Below are 20,309 nucleotides of genomic sequence, written 5' to 3' on the forward strand. Positions count from 1 at the left end.
TGAGAAAACAGAAATCATTCCCCATGAATGCCATCTTTTTTCTTTCTCTGTCAAAACCATTTGTAAACATTTCCCATTCGTTTCCTCATTTGTCTCTCATGGAGAGTTCTTCTCACCAAACCAATATTTCTAAATTTTATTTCATACCCTTCTATCTTATTCTGAAGAATGAAGATTAGGGAAAAAAAAAAGGGGGGGGGGTTATGACTATGGGGGCAATTTCTCCCAATCTATTGTTATCTTCTCTGATGCCTAAAAATATACTCGAGAATCTCTGACAGTGAAAAAATCCACAGTAGATCCTCTCTTCCCCTCAAGCCATGGGCCTATATCTCTTCTTTTTCAACCAAACTCATTCAAAAAAGGAATATATACCAAGCAACAGTGGTACATCTCCAATTTTTTAATGACTATTTCAAACTAAATGTCTCATAAGTATCTTAAATTCTACATATCTAAAAGAGAACACATCCTTTTCACTCCCAAAGCCACCTCCCTAACATCCAGTCATTCAGGTTCACAACTTAGAATTATCCTTGATTTCTCACTCTTCCTTCACCTACATCCAGTCACTTGCCAAATCTTGTCATTTCTATCTCTATAATATCGCTAATAGCTGTCCTTTTCTTTCAACTCACATAAACCCAACTCCTCTTTCTTCATCAACTTGAAAAAATGTACCAAATAAAGGGAGATGAACAAAATTGTTTAAAGGAGGGTAAAACAAAAGAAATACGTGAAGAGAAAAAAATCAACTTAGAGAAAAATAAATAGCAGGACAGAAAAAAAATGTGGGGGGGAAGGGAAGCCCTAATTCAATTCATTTATGTTATAAAAGAAAATTAAGAAGAATCTCCAGAAGAAATGAATGGCATCTCTTCACAAAGAATTAATTTAGGAGAATCTGCCATATATAAATTGATAAGAAGAACAGAAGAACTCCTTGGTTCTATTAGAGAAGAACAGAAAAAATAATAATAATAATAACCATGAAACCTGGCAGTTTGGAATAGCTGGTAGAAAATATTTAATTAATCACTGGATTTACTGAGAACTAAAACAGCTGAGATGGAAGACAAAAATGCTGCATAGAACATATAGTTAAGTAAAAATTAAAAAACAAATAACAAAGTATAAATTAACAGAATCCATAACATATCAACAGAGATGAAGTTCATATTTAACTAGCCCAGAAAACAGTCCTATCAAATTCCAGAGCTTCAGTAAGAATCTTATTAAAAAAAAAAAAAAATAGGAAGAAAGAAACCACATATCAAGAAATATATATATTTAAATTTTAGGAATACAAAATACAGTAAAAATCTAGGGATTGCAAAATGATAAATTTAAATCTGAAAGAGTACTCAGAGGCCACCTAATCCAGTCACTTCATTTTAAAGATGAGAAAACTGAGAGTCAGAGATAGTCACCAAAATCAACCTTAACCCTAAAACTGCCTATCCAAAAGAAATTGAGAGTATTTCATCATGAGAAAAGATGTGTTCTTAATAGGACACAATGATTTTCTCGGCCTGTGTCTAACCCTCCTTGTCCCCTCCAAAAAAACAAAAATAAAAACATGCACTACATGTTTTGAAAGGTAAACCAACAAGTAAATAATATTTTATAAAATGAATTATTGTCATAACTATTTGAAATGTTGAAAAAAGTAGATGGAGAGAAATGGAGGGAGATGCAAGAAATGTAACAAAGGAAAAACCAAACTTAAATCTAATTCTGAATGTAAGTAGAATGAATTAATTTTTTAAAAAATTAAAGGCTGTAAAATGGATTTGTAAACATAATTCCCCAAAATGCTGCTTATGCCTGCACATTTACCACTAAGGGGTAGAATAAAATTTATTGTGTTTCATCTGAATCCAGAAAAACAAGTTATAATAAACTCTTCCTTTCATGCCTCTTTTATTTAATTTCCTCCATTCTCCCTCTCCTTTCCCCATTTTTTTGCCCAACACATTCATCTCTCTCTCTCAGCTTCTCAGCTATTTGGTTTTTTGTTATTGTTTTGTTTTTTACATTATCCCAACATAATCAACTCATTTCTACCCAATTATATGTATATGTGTGTGTGTGTGTGTATATATATATTTGCTGAGGAAGCAAACAGGATTAAGTGACTTGCCTAGGGTCACACAGCTAGGCAGAATTAAGTGTCAGAGGCCATATTTGAACTTAGCTCCTCTTGACTTCAGGGCTGGCACTCTGTCCACTGCGCCACCTAGCTGCCCCCCAAATATATTTTAATCTGGTTCTTAAACACTCAAGTATTGCTTTAGCAATGAATTCTTGAGAGTTTTAATTTAAAGTACAGTACATAGATTGATGGGCCTGGAATCAGGAAGATCTGAGTTCAACTCTAGCTTCTGGCACTTACTAGCTATGTGACCCTGGGCAAGTCACTTAATCCTGTTTGCTTCAATTTTGTCATCTATAAAATGAGCTAGAGAAAATAAATGCCAAACCACTCCAATATCTTTGCCAAGAAAACCCCAAATGATGTCATGAAGAATCAGATACAACTGAATAATAACTACTTTAAAGGAACAGAGACCTTGGGATATGATAATCCAGAAGGCAAAGAATGTAGGATTACAAACCAAGAATAGCCTACCTAGAAAAAGTGAGTATAATGCTACAGGGAAAAAAATTAACACTTAATGAAATAGAAGACTTTAAAATATTCCTAAAGAAAAGATGAGAGTTGAATAGAAAAATCTGATATTCAAACATATGACTTTAAAAAAGGATTAAAAAATGAATATGAGTGAAAAATCATAAAGGACTAAACAATATTAAACTATTTACATACTTACATAGAGAGATAATACATGAAACCCCTCAAAACTTTTATCACTGCCAAAGGTTTTAGTGGGAATTTAATCTGAAAGAGGGTATATAGGTGATTCTATTTTATTTGAATGATTTCAAAAGAAGAATGAAAGTATGAGGAAGAAGAAGGCACTAAGAGAGGGGGAATTGGAGTAGAAGAATGAGGAAAATTGTTGCAAATAAATGAGACATACATGGAAGTGTTTATAAAATGAAGGAGGCAGAGCTGGGGACTGAGCAAGTCTTGAACTTCATTTTCATCTTAACTGATTCAAGGAGGGAAGAATATATATGTGTACACACTTGAACTGATTCAGAGAATGAAGAGTACATATAAACACAGTTAAGTGCACAAATTCATTCTAATAGGGAAGTAGGAAGGATTAGAAACCAGAAACAATATGTTGTTTAAAAGAAAAATAAATTAAAACAGAAATATGCATACAGAGTAAATATACATGGCTGGAACAGAATCTATTATGATTTAGGTTAAATAAAGAAAGGCAAGGACAGCAATCATGATTTCAGAAAAGCAAAAGCAAAAAGAGACATAATTAAAAGGAGCAAACAGGTAAACATTTTACTAACGGTGCTATTAAACAGATGATGAATTAATATCAGTATTCAATATATAGGCACCAAATGACATAGTATCTAAATTCTTAAAGGAAAAATTAAATGAGTTACAGAAAGAAATTGTAAAACTCATTGTTAGGGATCCCAATTTACTCCTGTCAGCCTCAGATAAATCTAACCATAAAATAAACAAGATAATAAAGAGATGAATAGAATTTTATAAAAGTTAGATATTGATAGATTTCTAAAGAATATCAAATGGAAATAGAGAGGAATATTCTTGGGCATGGTACCCTCACAAAAATCAACCATGAATTAGGGCATAAAAACCACACAAACAAATGCAAAAGAATAGAAAATTAAATATATCTTTTTCTGACTATAATATAATAAAAATTACATCTAATAATTTACTTTTGAAACAGAAATTTAAACTAACTGGAAACTAAATAATCCTAAAGAATGAATGGGTTTTAATATATGATTTTAATAGAATATTACTGTGCTCTAAGAAAGGAGAATTAGGATGATTTTTTAAAAAACATGGAAAAACATACATGAATTGATAGAGAGTGATCAGAATCAGGAAAATATTGTATATAGTAACAGCAATATTATATGATGAAGAACTATAAAGACATAGCTATTCTCAGCAGGACAATGATCCAAGACAATCCCAAAGGACTCATGATTTAAAAAAAAAAAAAAAAAGTGTTATCCATCTCCAGAGAAATTATCTTTCTTTCTTTTCTTTCTTCCTTCCTTCCCTTCCTCCCTCCTTCCTTCCTTCTTTCCTTCCTTCCTTCCTTCTTCTTTTTCTTCTCCCTCTTCTCTCTTTCTTTCTTTCTTTCTGGTACATAATGAATTAAAGAACAAATCATAGAACCAATAAAATAATTTCATTAAAGATAATGACAAGATAATGTAATCAATGAAATTACATATCAAAATTTGTGAAGTAAAGTGAAACCAAAGCAGTAAGTATTTCGAGGAAACTTTACATTTTTAAATGTTTATATCAATAAAAAGACAGAGTAGATTGAAGAATTGGGCTTGCAATTAAAAAAAAAAATCCTAGAAAATCAATAGATTAAAAAATGCCACTTAAATACCAAAATAAAAATCCTGAGAATCAAGAAGGTGATTAACAAAATAAAAAAGAATAGTAAAAGTAGGAATGCTTTTTAAAAAACTATAATAAAATAATGCCATTGGCTAATATGATCTTCAAAAAGAAAAAAAAATCAAATTACCAATAGCAAAAATGAAAAAAAAAGTTGACTTCACAATCAATAAAGAAGAAATATAAGGAATTGTTATGTTATTTGCCTAAATAAATGTCAACAAAGTTTACAATCTAAATGAAATAGATGAATATTTACAAAATATAAATTGCCCAGATGGTCAGATCAAGAAATAAAATACTTAAATAACCTAATCTTAGAAAAAATAAATTGAACAAGCAAAAAATATCTAGGGCTAGATGGATTTATAAGAGAATTATAACATTTAAAGAAATTACTTTCAATGCTACTACATAAACTATCTGAGAAAAAAGAGATGATATGATATGATAGTTTACTTGGAGAACCCTAGGGAGTCAAAAATTAATCAAAACAACAACTTCAGCAAAGTTGCAGAATATAAAATAAACTCATACAAATCATCAGTGTTTCTGTATATTACCATTAAGCCCAAGCATTTAATTTGTTTTTAGAAATCTAAACACATGTGAAGTTCATCTGAGTTTAATGTGCTAAAATTAGTCTGTTTGTCCTACAATTTGGGTGAGTTTAGACCTTGTTTCACAAAGTCCTATGATTTTAAAGGGATCCACTTAAGAAACATGGAATATTATTAAGTGTTGCACAGAAATTTTGTCTGGACTTCCATCTAGATTTCTCTGTTTATTGGCAGGGCTTCCAATCCAGAAAAGTATGAATTGGCCTATGTGATGGAGAGATCTAGGAAGGAATTTTCACCAAGATTGCTTCTCATATTTCTATGGGGAGTTTCTAGTTGATCCCAGGTTTATATATGATCTTGAAAGGGCAACACAAGTTGACAGAGATACATATTTAGGATGAAGCTTTTTCTCTAAAAAAGGAAGCTTGTTTTTCTCTTTATTTTTTCTCTTTTGTTACTTTTTTAAAATTTCAACTAATTTGTTTCTTAATCATTTTGGGTTAGGAGAGGATATAATAAATGCTAGACAGTAACCTATGAGAACTTTATAATATGTTCCTTGTTAAATATATATAACTTTATATTTGGGAGTGATCATAATCTCTAGGCCCACAAGCTGTGGTTGGACCAGATCTTCACAAAAAATTTCATTTAGAGATTGTCCTTAGGGCCATGCTGTAAGTCCTATTCAGGCATTAAAATCTGTGCTATATAGACTTTGTTGAGACTTTAATGAAAAGCATGGGGAGAAGGCTCCGGAAATGACAATATCTTACCCTCTTTCAGCTTCCCAGAAAACTTTCCAAAATTGGGGAAATGGGATAATGTGCCAAATTTACACTATTTGACTTTCTAAGAATAATATAATACCCAAGGAAATACTAAAGAAGGGAAAGGGACCTGTATGTGCCAAAATGTTTGTGGCAGCCCTTTTCATAGTGGCCAGAAACTGGAAGATGAATGGTTTCCCATCAATTGGAGAACGGTTGGGTAAATTATGGTTTATGAATGTTATGGAATATTATTGTTCTGTAAGAAATGACTAACAGGAGGAATACAGAGAGGCTTGGAGAGACTTACATCAACTGATGCTGAGTGAAACGAGCAGAACCAGAAGATCATTATACACTTCAACAATGATACTGTACGAGGATGTATTCTGATGGGAGTGGATATCTTCAACATAGAGAAGAGCTAATCCAATTCCAACTGATCAATGATGGACAGAATCAGCTACACCCAGAAAAGGAACACTGGGTAATGAGTGTAAACTGTGAGCACTATTATTATTATTTTTTTCTTCCCAGATTATTTTTACTTTCCGAATACAATTCTTCCTTTGCAACAATAACAACAAAATTCGGTTCTGCACATATATATTGTACCTAGGATATACTATAAGATATTTAATACGTATGGGAATGCCTGACATCTAGGGGAGGAGGTGGAGGAAAGGAGGGGAAAAATTCAGAACAGAAGGGAGTACAAGGGATAATGCTGTAAAATAATAATAATAATAATAATAATTACCTATGCATATGTACTGTCAAAAAATGTTATAATTATAAAAATTAATAAAAAAACAATAATATAATAATATTTAACTGAGGGAAGAAAGAAAGAATAATGAAGTAATCAGAGGAACCTCTCACATAATTGTGGCATATCATTTGGAGCTGAGCATGTGTCTTTACCCATACTTGTGGACAGGGCCTTCACAAAGGACAAGAGAAATCAGAGGGTTCTGGTTGATTTGTGCCCCACTGCCCAGTAACTGGAAGTCACTTCAAAGAGGACTGACCATAGAGCAGCAAGAGCTATTCATTCACTTCGTAGACTTTATAAGGAGACACCTTCTCTCCTGCTCTTTGGACTCTAAGAACATATCCTTGGACTTCCTGGGGAGGAGGGAAAAGTATTTCTTCTTTCCTCTTTCCTGTCAACAAGAGTAATTGTCTATCTCTGTCAGCCCAACATATGTGCTGCCTCTTCTGCTGTGAGATTCTTTCCTGGAATACAGGTTACTGAACAGCAACCCTAAGAGGAGATTTCTAGCTTTGGTGACAATGTCATGAATTCAAGCAATCAAGAATTCTTGGCTCTATAAACAGCTAGAGATGTTTCATGAAACTACTACAATGCTTCTTAAAGAAGATGACACACATTAACATGCACTTGCGCCATGCCCTGGCTCACCAAATGATAATGCTTATTGAGTAAATTATTTATATAGTTCAGATTAGAGGTGAAGAGGATATACCTTCAGCAGTCCCATGAAACGTTTCTTTTGACCTTATCATATTTTAAATATTTGTGAATGTGCTATAATGAGTATTTGATGAATCATTTCTTTTGTAGTAGAGGAAATTATTAGTTATCTTATGCTATCATTTTCCTAGAAAGAAACAAAGAAAGAAGAAAGAACAGAAAAATTAATTTAAAAAAAAAAAAGAAAGAAAGAAAGAATCAAACAAAGAAAGAAAGAAAAACTTCTTGTAAACTTGGATAAAACTTAGTGGTAAATAGGTTTAGACCAAAATGGTAGATATTTTAGCCTTGTAGAGGGGGGGAAAGTCTTAAACTATATGATACAAATACAATTGCATGTAGGCACATGCACATAAAGACATGCATTCTACTATACTATATACACATACATTTATATTTATGTGTATATACATATATACAAAGAGAGAGAAAACATTAAAAACTACAAAATAGCCAGCATTGAATTAAAAAAAAAAAAAAAGGCACAACAGGTTTTTGCATAAATAAAACAATTCAGCTAGAATAAAAAGGAAAAATACAGATCGGGAACAAAATTTTGCATTAAACACCACTGATAAAATGTTTGACATCCAAGATCTACAAGGAACTGACACAAATCTACAGCATTAAGAGCTATTCTCCAATAGAGAAGTGATGAAAAGATCACTCTGAATAGGTAGTTTTTAAATGAAGCAAAGAAACTCTCAAGAATCATTAAAAAAAATTCAAAATTATTAATAATTAGAGAAATTCAAATTAAAATAATTCTAGGTATGGATATATATATATCTATAGACATATTATAGATTTAATGGGTGTAACACTCATCAAATTGGCAAAGATAGTTAACTATAGAAAATTTCTACATTGGCAAAACTTTGTTAACAATTCTAGTAATTACTGATGTTGAAGATGATTTGGACATTTGAGAAACAATGCAAAATCACACATATAAAATTGCAAAGATTTCAGTCCTTCTTACCTAACAATCTGAAAATTTCTGACATATCTCTATCTGTGTAACATGGTCTTTGTTTTTCATAGAATCAAATTAAAAATAAACTATGTGGACTTCCGGCCAAGATGGCGGCGTGGAGGCAGACAGCTGCTTGAGCTCCTCGTTTTCTCTCAGAACTTACGTCATGACAAGCCTCAGACTTAATGCTTGACCCAGAAAGAAATCCACAAATTATCACCAAGAGAAGACATCCTTGAAAGTCGCCAGAAAAGGTCTGTGTTTGTTCGGGGGAGGGTCAATCAGACTGGGTGCAGACTGAGGGCAGGCAGCCAGAGCAAGACAGGCAGCTCACACAGCTCAGACCGGAGGGGGAGGGGTGTGATCTCTGCCGTTTCTGTGAAAGGGCTTTTTCCCCAGTGTGGATGCTCCGTCTTGGCAGCAAGCCAGGAGCGGTGGAGAGGGTGTAAACACCGGAGGTGAAGATTAAAACCCAGAAAGCCAGTGTCTCTTAGAGCCCGGCCACCCCCAACCCCCACCTGGACTGACTCAGTGCGTTCTCGGAGCCTCAGAGCGCAGACTCAGTACAGTCATTGCTGTTCTGTTAGTGGCTCTCTGCTGCCCTACCCCCAGTCTGTAGAGGAAGCCCATTAATACCATCCAGCCCCATCCCCCGCAAAACAGACCAATTGTTTCTCTTGTCAGTTTGTTTTCTTTGATTCCTACTCTGACAAAATGAACAAAAAATTCAAAAGGGCTCTAACCATTGACAGCTTCTGTGTGGAGAGGGAGCAGACTTCAAATGCTGAGGAGGAACAGACTGTCCCCAGATGTATCCCCTGGGAGGGATATGAGCTGCTCCTCAATACAAAAGAACCTCATAGAGGAAATCAAAAAGGCTCTCACAAGAGAGCTGGAAGAGAAATGGGAAAAGGAAAGGGAAGCTTGGCAAGAGAGCCTGGAGAAGTCATCCCATGCATTCAAAGACAGAGTGGATAAAGAAATCAAATCATTGAGAAACAAGATTAGTGAGCTGGAAAAGGTAAACAACTCCAAGGAAAACAGGATTAGTGAGCTGGAGAAGGTAAACAACTCCAAGGAAAACAGGATTAGTGAGCTGGAAAAGGTAAACAACTCCAAGGAAAACAGGATTAGTGAGCTGGAGAAGGTAAACAACTCCAAGGAAAACAGGATTAGTGAGCTGGAAAAGGTAAACAACTCCAAGGAAAACAGGATTAGTGAGCTGGAAAAGGTAAACAACTCCAAGGAAAACAGGATTAGTGAGCTGGAAAAGGTAAACAACTCCAAGGAAAACAGGATTAGAGAGCTGGAAAAAGAAATCAGCTCTCTAAAAAATAAAATGGATAAAATGGAAAAAAATTCCATAGAAGATAAAAACTCAATTGGACAATTACAAAGAGATATAAAAAAAGTGAGTGAAGAAAATACATCATTGAAAATTAGACTGGAACAAGTAGAAATGAATGACTCAAGGAGAAACCAAGAGGGAGTCAAGCAAAACCAGAGAAATGAAACAATTGAAAAGAATGTCAAGTACCTTACCAGAAAGACAACAGACCTGGAAAACAGATCCAGGAGAGACAATTTGAGAATAATCGGACTCCCTGAAAAATGGGAGGAAAAAAAGAGCTTGGACACTATTTTCGAGGAAATTATCAAAGAGAACTGCCCAGACATTCTGGAAACAGAGGGTAAAATAGACATTGAAAAAATTCATCGATCACCTACTGAAAGGGACCCTAAAATCAAAACGCCAAGAAATATAGTGGCCAAGTTCAAGAACCATCAGACAAAGGAAAAGATATTGGAAGCTGCTAGAAAAAAGCAATTCAGATATGGAGCATCCACAATAAGGATAACACAGGATCTAGCAGCATCCACATTAAAAGAACAAAGGGCCTGGAACATGATATTCCGAAAGGCTAAGGAACTTGGTATGCAGCCAAGAATAACTTACCCAGCAAGAATGAGCATCGTTTTCCAGGGAAGAAGATGGACATTTAACGAAATAAATGAATTCAATCTATTTTTGATGAAAAAACCGGACCTACATAAAAGGTTTGATCTTCAAATACAGAACTCAAGAGATTTCTAAAAAGGTAAAAAGAAATCTTGAAAACTATACTTCTGCCAAAAAAATATGTAAAGACCATATGTATAATTTGTTCTAGAAACTAGAGGTGGAAAGGAAATTATATCATAAAAAAGTGTAAAGTGGTGGTACTACATCTCATGAAGAGGCAAAGGTAACCTATTATATCTGAGAGAAAGAAAGGAGGGAGATGAACATAGTGTGTATCAATAGACATATTCGATTTATGGTGAAACTTCTTCCACTACATTGAAAAGTGAAAGGGAAGGAGTAAGCTAAGGGGAAGGGAATACAAAAATTTCAAGGTAAAGGGGTAAAATAAGGGGAGGATATTTAAGGTGGGGGAGGGATCCTAAAAAGGGAGGGCTGTGAAAAGCAAGTGGTGTTCACAAGTTTAATACTGGGTAGGGGGGTAAGAGGTAAGGAAAGGGGAAAAGCATAAGCAGGGGTTAATAGGATGGCAAGCAATATAGAATTAGTCCTTCTAACCATAAATGTGAATGGGGCAAACTGCCTCATAAAGAGGAAGCAGTTAGCAGACTGGATTAAAAATCAGAATCCTACTATATGTTGTTTACAGGAAACACACCTGAAACAGGGTGAGACATTCAAACTAAAAGTAAAAGGGTGGAGCAGAATCTATTATGCTTCAGGCAAAGCCAAAAAAGCAGGGGTAGCCATCCTCATCTCAGATCAAGCAAAAACAAAAATTGATCTAATTAAAAGAGATAAGGAAGGGCATTATATCCTGCTAAAGGGAAGCATCAATAGTGAAGCAGTATCAATATTAAACATGTATGCACCAAGTGGTGCAGCATCTAAATTCTTAAAAGAGAAATTAAGAGAGCTGCAAGAGGAAATAGATAGCAAAACTATAATAGTGGGAGATCTCAACCTTGCACTCTCAGAATTAGATAAATCAAACCACAAAATAAATAAGAAAGAAGTCAAAGAGGTAAATAGAATACTAGAAAAGTTTGATATGATAGATCTTTGGCGAAAGCTAAATGGAGACAGAAAGGAGTATACTTTCTTCTCAGCAGTTCATGGAACCGATACAAAAATTGATCATATACTAGAGCATAAAAACCTCAAAATCAAATGCAGTAAGGCAGAAATAGTAAATGCATCCTTTTCAGACCACAATGCAATCAAAATTACATTTAACAAAAAGCCAGTGGAAAATAGACCAAAAAATAATTGGAATCTAAATAATCTTATACTAAAGAATGATTGGGTAAAACAGCAAATCATAGAGATAATTAATAACTTCACCCAAGAAAATGACAATAATGAGACGTCATACCAAAATGTGTGGAATACAGCCAAAACAGTAATAAGGGGAAGTTTTATATCTCTCCAGGCCTACTTGCATAAAATAGAGAAAGAGAGGGCCAACGAATTGGGCTTAAACTATTTGAAAAAAAAGGGATTGAAGGAGTCCTACCAAATTCCTTCTATGACACAGACATGGTACTGATACCTAAACCAGGTAGATCGAAAACTGAGAAAGAAAACTATAGACCAATTTCCTTAATGAATATTGATGCTAAAATCTTAAATAAGATATTAGCAAAAAGATTTCAGAAAATCATCCCCAGGATAATACACTATGACTAAGTGGGATTTATACCAGGAATGCAGAGCTGGTTTAATATTAGGAAAACTATTAGTATAATTGACCATATTAATAATCAAATTAATAAAAACCATATGATCATCTCAATAGATGCAGAAAAAGCATTTGATAAAATCCAACATCCATTCATACTAAAAACGCTTGAGAGCGTAGGAATAAATGGACTATTCCTTAAAATAATAAGGAGCATATATTTAAAACCTTCACTAAACATCATATGTAATGGTGATAAACTAGAACCTTTTCCTGTAAGATCAGGAGTGAAACAAGGTTGCCCACTATCACCATTACTATTCAATATAGTACTAGAAATGCTAGCCTCGGCAATAAGAGCCGAGAAAGAGATTCAAGGAATTAGAGTAGGAAATGAGGAAATCAAATTATCACTTTTCACAGATGACATAATGGTATACTTAGAGAACCCCAAAGACTCTGCTAAAAAGCTATTAGAAATAATTCAGAATGTTAGCAAAGTTGCAGGATACAAAATAAATCCACATAAATCCTCAGCATTTTTATACATTACCAACACAATCCAACAGCAAGAGATACAAAGAGAAATTCCATCAAAATAACGGTCGATAGTATAAAATATTTGGGAATATATCTACCAAAGGAGAGTCAGGAATTATATGAGAAAAATTACAAAACACTTGCTACAAAAATAAAGTCAGATTTAAATAATTGAAAAGACATTCAGTGCTCTTGGATAGGCCGAGCGAATATAATTAAGATGACAATACTCCCTAAGCTAATCTATTTATTTAGTGCTATACCAATCAGACTTCCAAGAAACTATTTTAATAACCTAGAAAAAATAACAACAGAATTCATATGGAACAACAAAAGGTCAAGAATTTCAAGGGAAGTGATGAAAAAAAATTAAGTGAAGGTGGTCTAGCTGTACCTGATCTAGAACTATATTATAAAGCAACAGTCACCAAAACCATTTGGTATTGGCTAAGAAATAGACTAGTTGATTAGTGGCATAGGTTAGGTGCACAGGGCAAGATAGTGAATAAAAATAGCAATCTAGTGTTTGATAAACCCAAAGATCCCAAATCTTGGGATAAGAATTCATTATTTGACAAAAACTGCTGGGAAAACTGGAAATTAGTATGGCAGAAACCAGGCATGGACCCACATTTAACACCACATACTAAGATAAGATCAAAATGGGTCCAAGATTTAGGCATAAAGAACGAAATCATAAATAAATTGGAGGAACAGGGGATGGTTTATCTCTCAGACTTGTGGAGGAGGAAGGAGTTTGTGTCCAAGGGAGAACTAGAGACCATTATTGATCACAAAATAGAACACTTTGATTACACCAAATTAAAAAATTTCTACACAAACAAAACTAATGCAAACAAGATTAGAAAGGAAGTAACAAATTGGGAAAACATTTTTACAGTTAAAGGTTCTGATAAAGGCCTCATCTCCAAAATATACAGAGAATTGACTTTAATTTATAAGAAATCAAGCCATTCTCCAATTGATAAATGGTCAAAGGATATGAACAGACAATTTTCAGATGATGAAATTAAAACTATTTCCAGTCATATGAAAGTGTGTTCCAAATCACTATTGATCAGAGAAATGCAAATTAAGACAACTGTGCGATATCATTACACACCTGTCAGATTGGCTAAGATGACAGGAACAAATAACGATGAATGTTGGAGGGGCTGTGGGAAAACTGGGACACTGATGCATTGTTGGTGGAGTTTTGAAAGAATCCAACCATTCTGGAGAGCAATCTGGAATTATGCCCAAAAGGTTATCAAAATGTGCATACCCTTTGACCCAGCCATACTACTACTGGGCTTATATCCCAAGGAAATACTAAAGAAGGGAAAGGGACCTGTATGTGCCAAAATGTTTGAGGCAGCTCTTTTCATAGTGGCTAGAAACTGGAAGATGAATGGATGTCCACCAATTGGAGAATGGTTGGGTAAATTATGGTATAAGAATGTTATGGAATATTATTGTTCTGTAAGAAATGACCAACAGGAGGAATACAGAGAGGCTTGGAGAGACTTACATCAACTGATGCTGAGTGAAATGAGCAGAACCAGGAGATCATTATACACTTCAACAATGATACTGTAGGAGGATGTATGCTGATGGAAGTGGATTTCTTCAACATAGAGAAGAGCTAATCCAGTTCCAATTGATTAATGATGGACAGAACCAGCTACATCCAGAAAAGGAACACTGGGAAATGAATGTAAACTGTTATTTTTACCTTCTGAATCCAATTCTTCCTGTGCAACAAAAAATTCGGTTCTACACACATATATTGTATCTAGAATATATTGTAATATATTTAACATGTATAAGACTGCCTGCCATCTGGGGGAGGGGGTTGGAGGAGGAAGGGAAAAAATCTGAACAGAAGTAAGCGCAAGCGATAATGTTGTAAAATATTACCCATGCATATGTACTGTCAAAAAAAAAAGTTATAATTATAAAATAAAATAAAAATTAAATAAATTTTAAAAATGAACTATGTGTATAACAATTTAAAGAATGGCTAAAAAAACTATGATATGTGAATATCATGGAATGTTATGCTGTAAGGAATGATGGTATAAAGAATTCCAAGAAATATGGAAAGAATTGTAGGAATTTATATAGACCACAAAAAGCTGATATAAAGAACAATACAGTACCTAACTATAACATATGGGAAGACAATATCAAATAACAACAAATAGCTTAAATGTAACGGATAATGATAGCACTACATTGTTGATGTTAGAGCAGAAAACCTTCCTTTTTTATAAACATAGTCATAATTACTTTGCGTTGACCGCTTGACCTTTTGAAAAAATATACATTGTAGTTTTATGTTTCTGTTTCCTATGTTAAAACAAAATTTATTAATTAAAATGTTTTTCAATCCCAATATCCAATCCACTGCCAGTATATTGCTTTACCTAAAGGAAATACTTTATATGGAATATCATAGTTTCATACCAAGAAAAGATCTCTTGGTTTAATCAGATACCCAACAACAACAGTCACTAATTTATGAGGAATTAATCTTTACATCAGAGGGACAAATGTCACAAGATTCAGGCACATTTCTCTTTTCACTACCAAGTGTCCTCATACTCTTTAAATTAAAAACTGTCCACCAAACTCCAAGCACGTGAACACATTACCTCCTTTTTTTCCCGTGAACAGGACCTGCTTCTTCCAGCCTTTCGCAGAGTGTGACCTGTAGCAGTTCAGAAGCATAGCTGGAGATTATAGGTACTTTAGAGTAACAGATTATCACAGCAAAAATCTTTTATTTGTTCATTCAATAGGCAGGACCAATTATAACAAAATGATTTTTAAGAAAATGTACCCTATTATTGCAGTGAAGAGAAAATGGCATCTTTTTAAAAAATACATCAAGATATAGAGATGGTAATTTCTTATGCTCACATTATTTGATTATAATGAACAAAGCCTCAAATCCCTTAATTTAATACATTATCTAAATTCAGAAAGGGCTGATAGACTTTAGTTTCCTAATTAAATTAAATCTTTATTAAACTATTTGGAATTACATAAACTGACTTCCACAAAATGTACTATACAGCAAGCTAATGTGCACCTTTTGGTGATTTCATACATATATATATATATATATATATATATATATATATATACACACACACACACACATATATGCTGAACACTTGAATTCACCAAATTCAAGGAATAGGCAACTTTGCCATTTGAATTAGCAATAATCACACATATTTCATGTAATAGGCAATTTCACTGTAAATTGAAGCCTTTTAGAAAAATTGGCAAATAGAAATTTGCAGAGATACATAAATTCAATAGACTAACAATTTTTAAATATACTATTTCAAGTTCATTTTTCAAAACTTTTATATATAATCATATGAAAATAAAATGTCTTAATGGAAAATATATTGAATTACTTTAAAATGTAAGATTAAAGTACATACATATTTGGGAACCAAACTGCCAAATTCAAGAACTCCAGTCTATCATTTGCAAGAATAATTATGCTTCCCAGTTAGTTTAGCTATCATCTTTAGGGGATGACACATCATAAAGCCTATCATCAAGGCTACCAGCAGGAACATGTTTAAATTATACTATAAAGCAAAGTTTTAATCCTTAAAAAAGGAAGAGAAGAAAGATCCTGTACATTTCTGATCATTTATTTCAGCATTTCAATGTTCTCATACTTCACAAGTTCTTCCACAGAGTTGAAGGATCTTTTCTCCTTCACTTATATTTTCTCTACCTTAAATAAACTGATATCTTTTCATCTTTCTAACTAAAACTATTCTCTAATTTTAAAAGATGTCACCCTTTATACCTTTTTCTTTTGGTATTTATTACCTCAATAACAGCTAAGTATATTACTGAAATTGTCAAAATTAGGAAAAGTCTCCTATCATGTAATCCTAGCATTGGAAGGGACTTTCAGGAATCAGCAGGCTTAACTGCTCTCTGACATGGGAAAACGTCTAGGAGTTTGTTTCCTTATCTGAGAAATGAAAGAACAAGACTGGATGAACTCTAGTCTTTTCCAATTCTGATGTTTTATGAGCCTAACATTTCAAATTAGAGGTCATCTAGACTCTATTTAAAACACTTTCAGTAGAGGCAGCTAGGTGGCACAGTGGATAGAGCACCAGCCCTGAAGGTCAGGAGGACCTGAGTTCAAATCTGCCGTCAGCAAAAAAACTAACAAAAACCACTTCCAGTGATAGGGAATTCACTACTTCATGAGGTATTTCATTACAAATGACTCTACTCTTTCCTAGTACTAATTGTTAGGAACTTTTCAGGAATCTGCCTCTAAATTTCATGCCTTTTGGGACCATAGAGTTAAATTAATCCCTCATCAACCTGAAAACACTTGATGATAAAGTCCCTCACAGATCTTCATTCGTTCATGCTGAATACACCAGTTTTTTCAACTGAGCCTCAGATGACTGCGTTCCCATGAAATAATTCATGAATATTCTTGTACACTTAAACAAGATCTACCTAGACATAGATTCATATGTATACATTTGGGGTTTGCGGGATACCTACCTGCCACCAATTCTGAGCTCCAATCCCTGTGGTAATTTTGTAGGGCATCCTTGTATTCTATATAGTGAAAAAAATAAAACAAAAACAAAAGTAATGCCCCTTTGCAAAGACATGTGAGTACCTCTTTCATTTCAACAGAAGACCAACCTGTTGTTTTGTTCTGCTTTTTTTTTTTTTTTTTTTTACATTTTGCTGAAGTCCTCTTTCCCAGGACATGCAGTTTAAGAGAGGGATTAATTGTATGTGTCCAAGTTAAGAAGACAGGAGAAGAGGGGCCTGAGGGCTAAATGTTTGTGTGTCCTATACTCCTGCTCCCACCCCAATGTTTGTAATCAATTGCTCCTTGGATTTCTGGGCACCTGTTTCCATAAGTTATCTACAATAATATCAATAATTCACATTTGTAGAGGGTATTAAGGTTTTAAAACATCTCTTTGTGGTAGGTAGTATAAGTATTAATACCTCCAATTTGTAGATGATGAAACTAAGGTTAAGAAATTATTAAATGATAACAGCAACAATAATAACTGACATTTATGTCATGCAAACTACTATAAATATATTATTTCATTTAAATCTCAAAATATAACCCACTGAGGTCAGGACTCCAGGTATTTGGGAGTGGGAGAGGGGAGGGGAAATAGAGAGGTCTGGACCTTTGATCTAATTAGTGCCTGAAGGTGGAATTCCCTTCTCCACCAATGAAGGGCTAGAAATATGTATGAGCACACCGAAGTTAAGTGATTTGTCCATATTCTAGTCCATAGTTAGTATGTATCAGCTAGTTTTACAGGACTCAAATCTAAGGCTTTCTGTTCTAAGGGGGACCCTCTGCCTACCACATCATGCTGCTTCTTTCTACAGATATTACTATTCCCATTTCACAGATGAAGAAACTGAGGCTAATCACATATTTAGTAAGAGACAATGCTATCATTCAAATCCAACTTTCATGACTCCAAATCATCCACTTTTCTCACTATGCTATTCTGTCCATTTCATTAATTAGGTAAAACAGGCAAATTTAGGGTTAAGTGAATAAGAAATTGCCCGTGATAGAAAAAGTACAAGAAGATTGTCCAACTCAATATATGTTTAATAAATTCTTAGTATATAAAAGGCACCGTGCTGGGTTTACAAAAAAAAAAAAAAAAAAAAAAAAAATAGTCCCTTGCCCTCAAGGAGCTTACATTCTACAGAAAAATAGTTTGGCACAAAATTTATACAAAAGAATATTATTTTGAATTAGTGATGGACCCTAAGAGCTGTAGAGATAAGAGGGTCCTGTGTTGAAGGTGGAACCCAAGCTGCTCTTTGATCTAGGGATCAACAAGACAAAAATGAGGAGGGACTGTACTCCAAATGTGGAAGAGTAAGCTGGGGAAAGGCAAGAAGAGGGGACATGGGTCATCACTTAGGAAGAGCAGCTGGATGCATGTAAGGAGGCAGAATAACAATACATCAACAAGCATTAGAAGCATGTATCTGAGGTGTGGTGCTAGAGATACTGAGACAAAAATAAAACAGACTCTGATCTGAAAGAATTTACTTTCTCATTAGAAAATCTAAATGCGCTCAGAAAAATATATATATACAAGACAAATGAGGAGGAGTGGAGAGGAATTAGAAAAGGCTTCATGGAAGAGGTAGCATGGGAGATGAGGTCTGAAGAAAGCTAGGAATTGATTCTAGAAAGCCAAGGTAAAGTAGGAGAACATGCCAAGCCAAGATGGAACAGCCAGACAGGGATGTTTGTACTGTAAAGTTTGAGAATGGAAGTAATATCTAAGACAGCTACAAGGAGGGACTAGAGGCCAAATCATAAAGGACTTTAAATCCCCAAATCCTAAATAGAAGTTTGCATTGTATCCTTGAGGCAACAGAAGTCACAGAAGGATAAGAATCATATTTGTGTTTTGAGAATATAAATTTAGTGTATAGAAGATGGACGGAAGAAAGGAAAGGAAGCAGAGCAACTAATTAAAAGTCCACTGTGATTTGAACCTGAAGAATGACTCAAAGTTAAGAAATAAGTAAAACTAGTGAATGGGACCAGCTGACAACTTCTCAAGAAGTCTCTGAGATGGAGTGTATCAGATCTTAGACCTAAGTTTCAGAAAGTCACATAATCCCTATTCTCAGAGATCTGTAGGGCAGAAAAGGTCAGATCCTAGGCCTAAACTTCGGAAAGTTACCTGACCCACAGGAAGTAGACAGCATTGCTGACCTTGATCAAGGGTAATTTCCTTTTTAGTCCATCCAGTGAACCAAAGTCTTCTGCTATTTAATTATTTATTCCCAGCTCACCAGACCAGGCACACCATACTGGGAGATGGGAGCTGAAGGGCTCTGTGCCTGTTCAGCAGGTGTGCTTGGATCTATTCTTAACAAGGACTGAATAAATGCTTCTTGTTTATATCTGAAGATGCCTCTGGGGAGTCACTTTGGGTAAGGGGAATCTAGCATCCATCCCACACAATTTATGGGGGCTCACCCGGGATCTGTGACCTCCCAAAAAGATGTCTGGGGTTCTGATGTAGGGTAGGCGCTAGGTTGGATTTTCTCTAACCAAACTTGAGATCCTCCCTCTCTGTGAAGTGTGGACCTGAAGAGAGGCACTCAAACACAAACAGGAGCCCAGGTCTCCAAATTAGTCCGAGGGTAGGTGGCCAGTCAGTCAGGTGACTTGTGTGCACATAATCCAGAGGGAAGGGGAAGGAGCTATCCAGATTGGAGCTGCTGTGCCCAGGGCACTGCCTGTGTCCTTGGGCTGCCCTTGGCAGAAGGGGACCCTGTGATCATCAAGGACTGGGGATCCAAGGTTAAGGGGTGCCACCTAGTTAGCCAGAGGAAAGTCCTGATAAAAGGTATAGAGCAGGGGTGCTCTGGATGACTGCTGGATGGGGTAACCCCTTCGGGCTTGGGGATCCGAGTCAAGAGGTCAGCTCTGTTTATGACAGGATCTAAGCCATGAGATTGGAGCTGCTCTCTCCCAGGAAGGAACAGTCCAAACCAAATCTTCAGAGCAAACCACCAGAGAGTATACTTGATGATATCTTGCTATTTTGTGTGGTGAAGGAGCAGTCCTCTTCATTATAATTTTTGTCTGTATTTTTATTTGTGCCTTTGTACAGAATGTCTGT

The 20,309-nt window shown here is 34.8% G+C and overlaps 1 protein-coding gene across 6 annotated transcripts in view; it reads right to left on the reverse strand.

The window, feature by feature from the left end:
* Positions 1-20,309, reverse strand: part of KATNIP (katanin interacting protein) — a 252,434-nt gene that overhangs the window by 199,765 nt on the left and 32,360 nt on the right. For all 6 annotated transcript variants that reach the window (XM_074282774.1, XM_074282775.1, XM_074282778.1 and 3 more), the window contains exons 2-3: positions 17,167-17,223; positions 15,258-15,313 (exon numbers count right to left, since the gene is read on the reverse strand). In XM_074282774.1, the coding sequence (XP_074138875.1) occupies positions 15,258-15,313; positions 17,167-17,223 (113 nt within the window). The remainder of the gene's footprint in view (positions 1-15,257; positions 15,314-17,166; positions 17,224-20,309) is intronic.

The sequence above is a fragment of the Sminthopsis crassicaudata genome, chromosome 1, assembly GCF_048593235.1.
Source record: "Sminthopsis crassicaudata isolate SCR6 chromosome 1, ASM4859323v1, whole genome shotgun sequence".
Taxonomy (NCBI): domain Eukaryota; kingdom Metazoa; phylum Chordata; class Mammalia; order Dasyuromorphia; family Dasyuridae; genus Sminthopsis; species Sminthopsis crassicaudata.